This window comes from Vitis riparia, chromosome 6 (assembly GCF_004353265.1).
Source record: "Vitis riparia cultivar Riparia Gloire de Montpellier isolate 1030 chromosome 6, EGFV_Vit.rip_1.0, whole genome shotgun sequence".
Lineage (NCBI taxonomy): Eukaryota > Viridiplantae > Streptophyta > Magnoliopsida > Vitales > Vitaceae > Vitis > Vitis riparia.
The window spans coordinates 18,954,149-18,968,059 of record NC_048436.1 but is presented as its reverse complement, the minus strand read 5'-3'; the positions used below and the strand labels follow the sequence as shown (position 1 = coordinate 18,968,059).

The window sequence follows — 13,911 nt, the reverse complement described above, 5'->3', positions numbered from 1 at the left end:
CCCCATAAAATATAAATTTTATATATGAAATGCATTTATAGGGGTGCTAACCGACGAAATTTAAAACCAATGGTAGCTTGGTGTATTTACACTAAACCTTATATGTGAATGAAATTAATCCCAAAGAATTATAACTTCATTATCATGTTGTTTATTAGTCAATTGGTCCCTAAAATTCTAACAACTTCAAGTAATTATAGTGTTGTCTATAAGTTCTAATACCAAATCAGATGCCTGATTTCTAAATTTCCACAGCAGCATAGAAGAATTCCTTTTGTCGTACGATGAGATGAGAGAGAAAAAATAAAGGAAAATATGCCCTTGGCAATCACACCAAGGTTCCTAGGCAAACTCACCTAGGCTTTTCCAAGCAATCACACTTCAAGAAGGAAATCACAACTTACAAAGCTAGATAGCTAAAAAATTCTCAATAATTCTATTCAATAAATTGAAAACTATATAGGTATATATAGACTAGTAAAACTTCTTGTCCTGATAAAAGTAAGACTCTTTCCTAGTAGGAATATGATTCTTTTCCTAATTAAATTAGAAACAAAAAACAAATAGAAATTTACATGGAAAGACTAATGACCTCTCTTGCTCATGTACACTTGTCCACATCTGTCCTAGATTTGCAAGCATGAGCACTGTCCTCTTCAGGTTTATTCTCAATAAAATCTCTCTCCCTTGCTTTGTCCAAAAGATCAAATTCAGTTCTTTTCCATCCAATCAAATTTATATGAAAATCAAAAGTCTCATCTAAGGTCAAGGCCTTCGCTTGGTTGGTAACACACAAGAAGGTAAATACCAATGACATGCTTAGTTGAAAAAACCTTCCAAAGCCCTTAGTTTGGATTGTTGCATACTATGTAAGGCGAGTGAAGAGACGAGTAACCATCTATTTCTGCATTTTGTCCATTCACTTTGGGATTATGGCACAAGCTATTCATATTGGCAAGAATGGTGTACGTTCAGCCTAGAAGTTATTATGACATGATGACTATCTCTTATATGGGTTTTGGGAATTCCACTAGAGGCAAGACCCTTTGGAGTATTGCTTGTCTCACTTTGATTTGGATTGTGTGGTGACAGAGGAATGTTAAGATCCTTGAATGAAGACATCAAAGATGTTATGGGATTTTTTTCATTTCTTCACTTCTTTTTGGGCCTTTTCTACTGACATTTTTAAAGGTATTCCTTTGAATGTCATTCAGCTTAGTAGGCATTCAATATGCACACCACTAGGGTAGGGCCAACAATGAGAGGAGCCTAGCCATTTTTTCATGAAATGAATTCCTTATACATTCTTTTGTGATATATCCTTTTTGTACACGTCTCCTTGTATGGCAGAGGTTTTTAGTGTTTAGATCAAGTTTATGTATTTGTGGGGAGGATTCCTCATCCTTCTCATAAACTCTTTACACGTAATTAATACATCTCATGTTTTTTATCAAAAAAAAAAAAAAAAACAAATAGAAATTTGGTTGAAATTAAAACACTGAAATCAATTCTAATAAAATAAAATAAACATACCCCAATTGAAACTATGAAATGCTAAAATTACTAAAGTATTTTTGCTGTGAATATATTGTTCCCTATCACTAAGGCTCTAAGCTACCAATTGATTTAAAAGCTTAAGTTGTTAGTTGGTGAGCCAACAATGTTAAACCCTAATCAACAGAACACATAAATATATAGGACTCGATGGAGTGAACCCAAGTATAGTATTTAACATTCTCAAATTATAACTAAAAGTAAATTATACCAAAAGAAGTGATTCAGGGTATTTGGGAACTCTGCATAAAGCATCAAGCACAAGCAAAGGAAAGGCAAACACACAAAGAATAGAGACAGACAGGAACAGTATACAGAGCAGGAAAAAGAAACAGATAAAGAAGCACAGCTTTCTCTCCATATTGATAAGGAAAAGATACACTTCTTTCTTTTTCTAAATATGTATTATTTCCAACACATTTTTCTACTTTTTGCACATCGTTACCAAAGTTGTTATTAGTCCTTGTTGATGCAACTGGCTTCCAAATTCCTGCAAAATGTATTTCCTGATTTCTTGCCAGTACGGAATATTCCAGAATTCAGAATTTTCTGCATTGGTATCACACTTATCTGACTGCTATAGGTAATATCTGTTTCAGTGTTCCTTTATTTTTGGGTGAATTTCACCAAAAATTATTGTTCAAAAAGCAAACTAGAAAGTAAGATGATTTCAGGATCAAAATACAATTTAGAAGCCACAAAACATGATACCTAATCAAAACTTCAAATTAGCTTTCCCATGAAGATCAGACTGATCAAAGAAGCATAATTTGAAGTTCTTGGTTAACATCTATCAATCATACAGCAAAGGAAATTACTTCTGATTAAATTTTTTATTATTACTAAAAGGAGTTACGTAAAGTCATAAGCGAAACATGAAAATCTAAGAGTTTTTGCTGATATCAGCACATACCTTTGATTAGATCACCCATCAGACTATGCACCGGTCGATCATCACCAAATCCTCCAGGAGCACTGAGTATTTCCTTGCAAAGTGCAGACTTAGCACAGCCGGGTATCCCTGAAAATGGCATTTTTCAAGGTTGGATATCAAAAGGAAGAGTTATTAATGTATACTAGGTAAGTACCTAAAACTAGTGCAAAGTGCTAAATATAAGAAGATAAAAAATAAAGCAAAAAAAATAAAATAAAATAAAAACACTAAAACTAAAACTACAAACTCTGTGATCATACACAACACTTGTGGATCTCACCTTGATGCTTCACTACTTCTCAGAACACTCTTCACTGGAAGCAAGGAGGAATCAAAAGGAACAGATAATTCTTCATAGTAATTCATGATGCATGATACTAATTAAATAGCAACGAAGAAAGGAAACATTCAAATGTTTTAGGAAGAAAATTTCCAACAGAAATGAGATAGCAGAAATACTGGAAAACCTCGGAACAAGTTAGGAGATACTAAACAATCAAATCAATAATGTTAGAAGGCTCAGATCTACCCAAGGCAAGTTAGGTTGTTCCAAGACAGATAGAACAGTTAATCTTCATCAGACTTAGGTAGCCTTTTTTAACTTTATTATCTAGACTATTTTAAACACACACACACACACACACACAAAGGTTCAAACAGACAATCCTAACAGAAGCTATCAAAACCCAGCAAACATTTCTTGCACAAGAAAATCAAGCAACTGAAATGTATGGATTAAGAACTGTAGTTATAATAGCTAGGATCAATAATGTTTCACACAAGTTAGAAACAATATTACCTGGAAAGAAAACAATCAGACCCTCATCTTTAGCCACTGTGTCCTTGACTGAGGGACTAGGGCTTGATGGTGCTACCTCCTGCTCTCTCTCAAGGTCACCTTCCTCATCCCTGCCTCCTTCAACAATGGCCAAGAAGTCCTCTGCTCTTACAAAGTCCCCAGCAGATCCTATCAGAGCCTGATTCTCTGGACTGCGTTTTGCATACTGTTCAAGAAAAGGTTCAGCTTCACTAAGGTATATGGATGATGATAGCTGCTTGGTTCTGTACTTTCTTCGTATGTGTGCTGCCCTGAACATGAAGGAAAAGATTATATTTCGAGTACTGCAGTAATCAAAATTGAACAAGAGTAAAGAGAAATAGTAATAACATAGGACAGAAGAACAAAACCAACATTACCATTCATCTAGCATTTTGCTAAGCTCCCTCTGCTTTCCAGCTGATGTGCCCCATATTTTCATTTGCCTATAATATCAAGATAATTGCATCTGTTCATTAAACAAGCTTCGGAATGTACTGGTGTTATTGAACTTACATGGTTTTGAATAGCAACGTCTTGCATTTACTTTGTACCCACCATGTCATGGAGAAAATAACACTGCTCTACATAACACTCACTGCAAACCATTATGCCCATGACCATGGTCACTATGCAGCCTATCTTATTTAAAGACCATGATAAAGATCAAATATTACAGTTTTTACCTTTACATTTAAGAACCATGATAAAGATCAAATATTACTTCTTAAGTTATTGTATACCATCTTATTCCAATAATTTATATTTTATGTTTGAGTTGTGATGGTCACATTTGGTTATGCTACATCAGAAAGAATTGAGATTTAGCAATGAAATGAGATCATGACTATAAAGCATACAGATAAACTCTTAGTGCAGGGTTATGGAGCAAATCTAAATCCCTAGCATGTTTATAATTGTAATTTTTTGAATCTCTTGAGTTCAAAGTGCCAATTCTTGTCACAGCATGTAGGTTCTGAAAGAAAAATTAAACCTACAAATACAGTTCTTATCAGTCATTTTCCTCTTCAATCATTTATTTGTCATTCTCAATACACATAGATGTCGTAGAACATTGTTCATAGCACACCTTCCAGTTTCATCATTTCAGGTTCTTGACACAAAAGTAAAAGATAAACGAACTTCACCTCAGGTAATAGGCCCTGTAAGCAGAAGGACCTTCCTTGAAAAGAATTGACAAGCCATTGCGAATCAAAAAGGTTCTCAACTGCAGCAAGACATGAAACTTGATTACTGTACAATTTGGTGGCACATACCATTTACTGGTTGCGAGGAAAAGTACAAACAAGACAATTTAAACTGAACTGAGTTAGAAAATTTTCAAACAAAAACAAGTAAAAAATACATAGGCATCTCATCCCAACACTCTTAAAATTAAAAATTCAAAGCTCTTCACAGAGGCATCTTTCATCCTCTGATAATTCTCTTCTTCATTTATTAGTACTCTTTAGTTTCCAGTTAACAAAGAAAGGGACATACCAAACCCTAGCAATATAACACAAAAAAGCATCAGAGACTTTTCAATCACATAAATCTGAATCATGGAAATAGGATAACATAGAAGATGACACATGCTAACTCAGGAATAGGTCAAAGTTGTCATTATACATACAATTTGTTGGGACAATGAGTCTACATTGTATATTGGCAATTTTGTTCCAATTATATTCTAGCTTAAGAAACTTTTTAGATAGTGATTTACTCTCCATTGAAGATTTAATGTTGTTATTTGCTCAAACGAAAAGTCACAGGTAAGTCTAAAAATGGTTGAGTAAAGACAAGTTAGTTTTTCTAATAAGGTAAGGTTGAATTGGAAGTTTTAATTGAGTTAAAATATTTTAATTATTTGAAAAGAATTTTAAATTGAGAAGTTAAAAATAAAAATCTTTCCAAATAATAAAAATAATTTGTAAAGGAATTTTATTTTAAGGATTTAAAATTAAGAATTTTAAATAGAAAATTTTTCAAAATTTTTTAAATTTAAAATATGAAATCTTTCCAATTTTTTTTTTTTAAAACTCTGAAGTACCTAAATTGTTTTTAGTAAAATATGATTTCTAAATTGATTCTAATTCTATTAAGTTTTCTCCTATATATACTCTATCTAAATATTTTTTTTTGGATGAAACACATTGAGAAAGACTCAACCTAACTTGCCCTACCATTCTAAATCTTTCAAGAAGGATTCAAAGTGTTGTATCTTGGGTTGTTTGAAGATTTGCATCCCTTCTGCGAGGCTGAGGAGTATTCATGGGAGCAATTGAAGATTGTTGCATTATGGAAGTGGATTAAGTTGTTAGTACTAGAGAGTAAGTCTTTAGGGTAAAGCAGTTAGATAAATCTCTGTAACTTGATTTCATATAGTGGATTTAGATTAGAAGTCTTAGACCTTGTGGTTTTTTATCCCCACAATTAGTATGAGGGTTTTCCACGTAAAAATTCTTGTGTCCCTTGCATACTTGTTTGATCATTTCAGTATTTTGATTATCGATTATCCCTAATATCTCATTGGTTTAAAATTGGGTTAATAAATTCCATTCCTTATATTATAATTTTTAAATACACCCATTCACCCCCCTCTGGGTATTACCCTACTAGACATTGGTTTTTCACAATTCCTTTGTTGAAGACTGAAAAGGGCTGAAAGATATTAAGAATGTCCTGATCTTAAAGGTCCAGCAGCACAACCTACTCCTTCACTCAGTTATCTCAAGAGAGACAAAGGATATACCACACACAGGGACGACCAAGTGAATTGGCACTATAGAAATCAAAGAGCATCCTTCAGCTCAACCCAGATTACCTCATTAATTGATAATTTTCTCCACATACTAATACTCAAAATTTTTGGGGGCAGTCCACTGAACTGGGTGGTCATGATTGTTTACTTTTGTTATTGTCAAGTACCTTCAACGGGCTCAAACAACTTCAGAGACTTATTTGCTTTTTGTGTTTTTTCTTTTGAAGATTTTTTTTTTCTTTTTTCTTTTTTCTTTTTTCTTTTTCTTCTTTTAGACAGCTTTAATTAACTAATCTATTTAATAAAATAGTACATCACTATGCCTATTCAGATGTTACAGAACCAAGAACAATTTCTCCCATATCACATTTAAAACCATTCTTCAGTGATACCACACAACAGTACTTTTAAGTGCCAGATCAGAACTAATGCAGCTAGTGCACTTTTCTATGCATAGAAGTTGCTTTTTCCGACACACAATTTTCCTCAAATGCTGAGTCATACATATATCAGACACATGTCTAACATGTCCACTACATTAGAGTGTTAAAACAACAATGATGACTTTAGTACTGTATGGTCTGCAATTGCATGTTTTCCATTGAGTTTTCCTGGACCAAAAATTGTTTGCTCCTTAAATCACTGCATATTTCAAAAATATTTTCCACATGGAGATATTTTCAAGAGGAAACAAAATCTGTATCACCATACCCATGCTGAATCTCTATGCTACCACTGCACATATCTGATAATGATTCTATACAAGTAGATGTACCTTATATGTAAGAAATTTCAGTTTGATCATCAAATTTGCATCTTCATCAGCTAAGCCTTCCTGTCCTGAGGTGCCACTGTTACCTTTAACATTTTTTCCTAGATCATTGTTGTTTTTTGCAATTTCAGCAGCTTTCTCCTTGTTCGCCTTGAACAAATTTAAATCAACAAAAAAGCCTAAATAAAAAAATAAGAAACATCAGCAACTGATATAAAAACACACACACAAAAATTATGCATTTAAGCTTTGAAGCTACTAATAAAGTAAGGACATTTTTATGCATTACATTTGATGGACCCCAAAAGAATTTTATTGATTTTTAAGAGTGTGGTTTTATTTGTTTTTATGCATTACATTTGAGCAGACCCAAAAGATATTTGTTTAATTATCATTTTAGAGTTACTAGGATTCTATTCTTTAGGGTACTGTTTTATTTATATATTTTTATAAATTCCAGTGGTTCTAGGAATAGAATTTAATCCCTAGGATGCGATTATATTGATCACAAAGAGATTAGTATGTTTCTACCTGTATTTAGGGTTTTACACAGAAATTACAAAATTGAAGAGAATAAAACTTTGGTCGAATAGTATCGCGTGTTTGAACAAGCTTTGCCCTGTTCTTCTCCTCTTTCTTCTCATTTTTCCTCCTATAATGATTTTGGTGTGCTAGGAGCACTAAATCTAAATTCCCTTAAAATTCTAAGCTCCTTCTTCCTCTTCTTCAAGTGCTTTGAGCACCAATCTAAATTCCATTTAATTCTTCTTTTCTTTACCAGATTGATTTTCTTCTTCTTGTTTTTGTCGATTCTAAAGAAGTTATATTGCATATGTCATTCTTTTTCACATAAGAATATCATATATCATCTTTATTATATAAATTCATTTCATTCAAAGATGAGTAAAAATAACAAATAAGAAGGGTAGGGAAAGTATTTGATGAAGTTTCAAACTCATGGTGACTAAGTGAATTTAGTCCAAACCTCGGGAGAGGTGAGTGAAGTTTACCCTTTAATATAAGATGAACCCTTCTTTTATCTGATTGCTTCTTTTTTTTCTTTTGTCTTTTTTTCTTTTTTAACTTGACTGGCAACTTCATTTTTGTCCCTTCTAGGACTTGAACTTGGAAACTCTCACAAACCAACCTCAACCCCTTCCTACTTGAGCTAGGGCTCAAGGCCTATTTCTTCAGTTATTACTGTTCAATTCAGATTAAATACACATGTAGGACCAGTATCATTTTGTTTTTTCTTAGTTTTGTAGATGTAAATAAACCCACACTAGACACCAGCATGTCAACAGGGGGCTATCAAGTCTAGTGGATGGGCTTTGTGAGAGTGGCCCAAGGTTAGCAAGGAAGTCAGCAGATGCAATTCCCTCTATAGACTACATTACTCGTTTAACAGAACTTGGTCTTGGATAAGGGCATTTAAGAGTGGTGCTCAAACTCCATCCCTGAGGAGAGATATTTTAGATTCTGAATCAGTTTTCCAGAATCAGTTTAGTTAAATCTCCATCCTCAAGCCAGTTGCAGACCTGTGTAGATGCTTCATGGTTCAGCATTTTAACTGGTACTCTTACCCATATTGCATTCCTGCAGCTCTAGCATGCCAGGATTGCCACTCAAGCACCATCCCATAGTGGAAGAAGACTCAGGCATAGTTGGTTTTAGGGATTATACAGGAAAAGGGAGAGCTTTGGAAACTGGATAGTTTTTTTTTTTGATACGTAAGCATAAATTGTATTAAAGGGCAAACCGCCATAAAGCATACAGGGAGTATACAAACGCAGCCACACCCCAAAAAACAACAGAAACAAGCAGCCCCAAACGGCCCTTAATAAGCCGCTAGCCACTCCAAAAAGGTTAAAAGCGAAGAGGACTCCTCTCCCATGTACAATCTAGCCCAACTCCACAAATTACAAACAAAATAATTTTTGAGTTTCTGTATGTCTAACGAGCCCCCCCTAAAGGCTAATCTATTTCTCTCCTTCCAAACCGTCCAAAAAATACACACCGGTATGGAATTCCAGATTTTTTTCCTCTTTTTCCCGACAAAAGAGCCCCTCCAACTAAGTAAAAACTGTAAGACCGTCTCTGGGAACACCCAATGAACACCAACCAAGGCAAGGATGATATCCCAAAGAACCCTAGCCACTATACAATGTAAAAGAATGTGATTTACACTTTCCTCTTCACAACCGCACAAAAAACAGCAATTAGGAAGCTGCCACCCTCGTCTTTGGAGCCTATCCAAAGTAAGGATCTTCCCCCATGTAGCTTCCCAAGCAAAAAAGGCAGCTTTAGTAGGGACCATGTTCACCCAAATGCATTTAACCGGGAAGGCAAGGGTATTAGGAGCAGCCAGCAGATTGTAAGCGTGTCTGACTCCAAAAATACCTTTACCTCCGCCTCTCCAAACCACCAAATCCTCTTCTTGGGAGATCTTGACATCCCTCAACATGTTAAACAAAGCTCCTATTAAATCCAGCTCCCAATCATTTGAGTCCCTAGCAAATCTGATGTTCCAACCTCCTTGACCAAGGCTAGAGTCCCAAACCTCGTTGATTGTTGCATTTTTATGCACCGCCAAAGTGTATAACTGGGGGAAAATTCTGGACAGCACCTCCTCACCACACCAGAGATCCGTCCAAAATTTTACCTTAGTCCCCTTGCCCACCTTAAAACTTATGTTATCCCAACACCAATTTGCCTCCTTCAATATCTCCTTCCAAACCCCGACCCCAAACGCCCCACGAGCTTCATTTGTCCTCCACCCAAGGCCCTCTTGACCATATTTCACCCCAATTCTTCCAAAGAATATCCTCATCAAAGGCAAACCTCCAAATCCACTTACTCAATAAGGCTCTATTGAGAAGATCAATCTTCCGTAAACCAAGCCCTCCATTCTCCTTTTGGGTACACACCACCTCCCAATTAATAAGATGTACTTTCCTTTCCATTCGCCCCCCTCCCCAAAGAAAGTCTCTTTGCATTTTTTCAAGCCTTTTCACTACTAACTTGGGCATCCGGAAAAGGGACAATTGATAAATAGGAATGCTGGCCAAGGTGCTCTTGATAAGGGTGATTCTCCCGCCCTTAGAAATGTATTGTCTTTTCCAAAGAGCTAATCTTCTCCTCATTCTTTCTTCCACCCCATCCCACATTGATATAGCCTTATGATGGGCTCCAAGGGGCAGCCCCAAATAAACTGAGGGAAGAGCTCCCACTTTGCACCCAAGCTCCACTGCCATCTCCTCAATTTCTTCAACCTCCCCAATAGGGATTAACTCGCTTTTAGCTAGGTTTATTCTTAGCCCAGACGCTGCCTCAAACCAAGCCAAGATCCAGCTTAAAGCGGTTAGATACTCTTTCTTAGCTTCACAAAATATGATTGTGTCATCCGCAAAGAGTAAATGGGATACCTCCAAATCCAGCCTCCCTCTACCCCTAAGGCTACACCCTGAGACGAACCCCCCCCCCCCCCCCCCAACAGCCCTTCTTAAGAGTGCACTCAACACCTCCATACCCAAAACAAATAGATAGGGAGAAAGGAGATCACCCTGACGCAGCCCCTTGGAGCTCGAGAAAAAACCTGCTGGAACCCCATTAACCAGGATAGAAAACTTGGCAGTGGAGATGCACCACCAAATCCACTCCATCCACCGAGTCCCAAATCCCATCTTTTTTAAGACCTTCATAAGGAAATTCCAGTTGATGTTGTCGTAGGCCTTTTCAATGTCCAATTTGCAGATCAGCCCCTTCTCCTTACGCTTGTACCAGAAGTCGATCACCTCATCAGCTATAAGAGATGCATCCAAAATCTGCCGCCCCCTCACAAAAGCGTTCTGATCCAAAGAGACTACCTTTCCTAAGACCTTTTTCAATCTGTTAGCCAACACCTTGGCCATGAGTTTGTACAGTCCCCCTAGCAAGCTAATTGGCCGAAAATCCCCAAGATCCTCCGCTCCCCCTTTCTTAGGAATGAGGACCAAGAAGGTGGTGTTGAGACTCTTTGCAAAAGATTTTTGCACAAAAAACTCCTTGAACAGCTCCAAGATCTCCTCCTTCACAAATTCCCAACACGTTTGCCAAAAAGCCCCTGTAAACCTGTCTGGCCCAGGAGCTTTGTCTCCATTCATGTCCATCAAGGCAGAGTGGATCTCATCCACAGTGAAGGGCACCTCCAGTCCTTCAGCTTCACAGGGGTTTAGTCTTGGGAGGTGCAGCCCCTCAATATCCGCCTTCCAACTTGGCACTTCAGTGAGAAGTTGCTGAAAATTTTGCACAATCCCCTCCCTTATCTCCTGCTCCTCAACCCTCCATACCCCATTGATCTTGATTCTGTCCATGGAATTGTTTCTACGATGGGCATTGGCCATCCGATGGAAGAATCCTGTGTTTTTTTCCCCTTCCTTCAACCACAACTCCCTCGACGCTTGTCTCCAGTGGGTTTCTTCCAGAAGAACCCACTTCTTGAAGGTTTCCTTAGCTTCCTTTTTCAATTCCGTTTCACTTACTGACAGGCTCCTTTCACCTTCCACCCTATCCCAGAACTCAACCTGTTGGAGAGCCAAATTCTTGTTAACTTCTAGCCTGCCAAACACCTCCCTATTCCACTCTTTTATTTTCTGCTTCATCACCTTCAGCTTAGAGGCCAATCTAAAACTGGCCTTCCCCCTCACCACAGTGCCCTGCCACCACTCCCGGAGAAGGTTTTTAAAGTCGTCTACTTTCAGCCACATGTTTTCAAACCTAAACGGCGATGGGCCTCGTCTTAACCCTCCACCCTTCAGCATAATAGGAAAGTGATCAGATATGGGCCTCGGCAATCTGCATTGAACAACCCCACTAAATTTATCCAGCCAGTCCTGGGTTACAAGGTATCTATCCAATCTAGCCCACGCTTGGTTATTTCTACCCCCACTCCACAAGAACACCCCACTTTGCAACGGAAGGTCAATAAGCTCTAAATCATCTACAACCTGGGCGAATCTTCTCATTACACCACTTATCCTTCCCTGACTGCTCCTTTCTCTTTGGGAGAGGGTGACATTAAAATCGCCCCCTATACACCACGGGTCACTCCAGATGCCTCTAATTGCCCCTAACTCTCCCCAAAAGGCCTCCCTATCCTCCCTAGAGAACGACCCATAAACACCTGTGAAAAGCCAGACGAATCCATCCTCCACATTCCTAATCCTACAGGAAATAGAGAACTGACCCACCTCCATCTCACTCACTTCCAAGGTTCTTTTATCCCAACAAATCAGCACACCACCCGCAGAGCCATTAGCATCCAAAGCACCCCAGTCCAGGAACCTCCCAGAGCCAAGACTCCTAACCACTCCCTCAGACATCGACTGAATTTTTGTCTCTTGAAGACAAAACAGGTCCACCCTTTGACTCCTAATCATTGCCTTAATCACCTTCCTCTTAGAGCTATCATTAGCTCCCCGCACATTCCAAATTAGCAACCTTAACTTCATTAAACTTCCATCATCTGATCCCCTTTTTCTTGCATATCACTCTTCAGCTTATTCCCCCTTTCATAGTTAATGGAACATTCTAATCTTTTTAGCTCCCTTTCAAATTTTGATTTGTCCAGAAGGATTTTACTGTGGACTTTTTCCCTCCTTTTTCTGATCTTAACCAAAAAGTCCAGAATTTCCTTCTCCAAGCCTTTTGTCGAAAACCCCAGAAATTTACTGAATCTGGCCAGTTCACTGTCTTCCCAATCAACCTCCTCCCATCCTTTGTCTTCCTGTGGCACTGAACGGATCAGACATAGCTCCCCTCCACCTTCTCCATTGCTGCCATTGCTGGCCTCCATCAACTCCCAGTTGGCTGCTGCCCCATGTTCCATAGACCCTAGCCCATTGACAATGCGGCACTGAGAGTCTCTCTGGGCTACCTCCCAACCAGCCCCAGAGAAGTCGTAATACTCCCCCAATGGAGTCCGACCAGAAAAAAGAGGGGAAGAAGACAAAGCAGCCGGAACCAATAATTCACCAAGGCTAGATGAGTTTCCATACCTCTGAGCTTCTTCCAATAAGGCTCCGTCAGTCTTTGGACTTTCCACAGGACATGGTTCCTCCATATCCTCCTTGCTCTTCAACCAAAAAGAAGAAATTCCTGCATCTGGCCCTTTCAGCAGACGTGGGCCGGTCCAACCCCCAGTGCGGGCCTCACTAGCCGGGCCTAAATCCAGCCCAGGCTCAACTGATGGCGAGATGACCTTGGCCCGCTCCAGATCCTTCCTATTTAACGGCCCAGAGGAAGGTGATCCAGAAGAAGACAGCCTAGCCGACCCAGCCCGCGACGGCCCAGCCTCCAGATCCGGTGGATCAGGCCCAGGAGAGTCCCAGTCATTGCACCCAGGGGATTTGGCGGGGCCCCTCTGGTTCGGCCCACCCAAGCGAGGATCCACAGGTTGCCCCGACCCGCAAGACTGCCCCCACGTCCCCTCTACCAGCTTCTGCAGTGCCTCGATCCTAGTGTCACCCCCCATCTCCATCACGCGCTTATTCGCGCATGCACGAGCCTCGCCCCCAACCTCGACTGCTGCTGCAATCTTCACTCCTCTCAACCCCGCCGGTCCTACCTTCAACACCGGCCTGACCTCCCACCAGAGAGTTAGCACATAACACAAATCTTCAATCCATACTTCCACCGCATTGGGTAATTCTTCCCCGTTCATCTTAACCAAGATCCGCGCCCACTGAAGCTCTTCTAGCTTCTCTGTTTGGGTATCAACTGCAAGGAACCCCCCACACTCCTCCCCTATCCTTCTCAGGATGGTCTGGTCCCAAAGAGAGACCGGGAGGCCCACGATTCTTACCCAAGCCTCACGCCTTTTTTCCCCTTCCGGCATGCATCCCGTCTCGGGCCTCCATTCTTCCAGACGGAGAGAAACCCCCCTTACCATAATGCTTCTGAGACTTAGGACCCTCTTCAATTCTTCCACTCTTTCAAATTCTAGCAGAATCTTTCCCCTCTCCAGTTTTGCAATACCCAAATTACCCTTCAACTCCCAAGCTCTCGCCAAGAGAGTCCCCCAGGTCTTCAGGTCT

General features: G+C 39.3%; 1 protein-coding gene across 5 annotated transcripts in view; it reads right to left on the bottom strand.

Annotated features, from left to right (window-relative positions):
* LOC117916913 (tRNA ligase 1) overlaps positions 1 to 13,911 on the bottom strand; it is a 62,424-nt gene that overhangs the window by 17,246 nt on the left and 31,267 nt on the right. For all 5 annotated transcript variants that reach the window (XR_004651620.1, XM_034833140.1, XM_034833141.1 and 2 more), the window contains 5 exons: positions 6,842 to 7,017; positions 4,454 to 4,533; positions 3,686 to 3,751; positions 3,288 to 3,577; positions 2,468 to 2,575 (listed from right to left, as the gene is read on the bottom strand). Coding sequence is in view for 4 of the 5 variants with exons in the window: in XM_034833140.1 (XP_034689031.1) it covers positions 2,468 to 2,575; positions 3,288 to 3,577; positions 3,686 to 3,751; positions 4,454 to 4,533; positions 6,842 to 7,017 (720 nt within the window). In the remaining variant the exon portion in view is untranslated. The remainder of the gene's footprint in view (positions 1 to 2,467; positions 2,576 to 3,287; positions 3,578 to 3,685; positions 3,752 to 4,453; positions 4,534 to 6,841; positions 7,018 to 13,911) is intronic.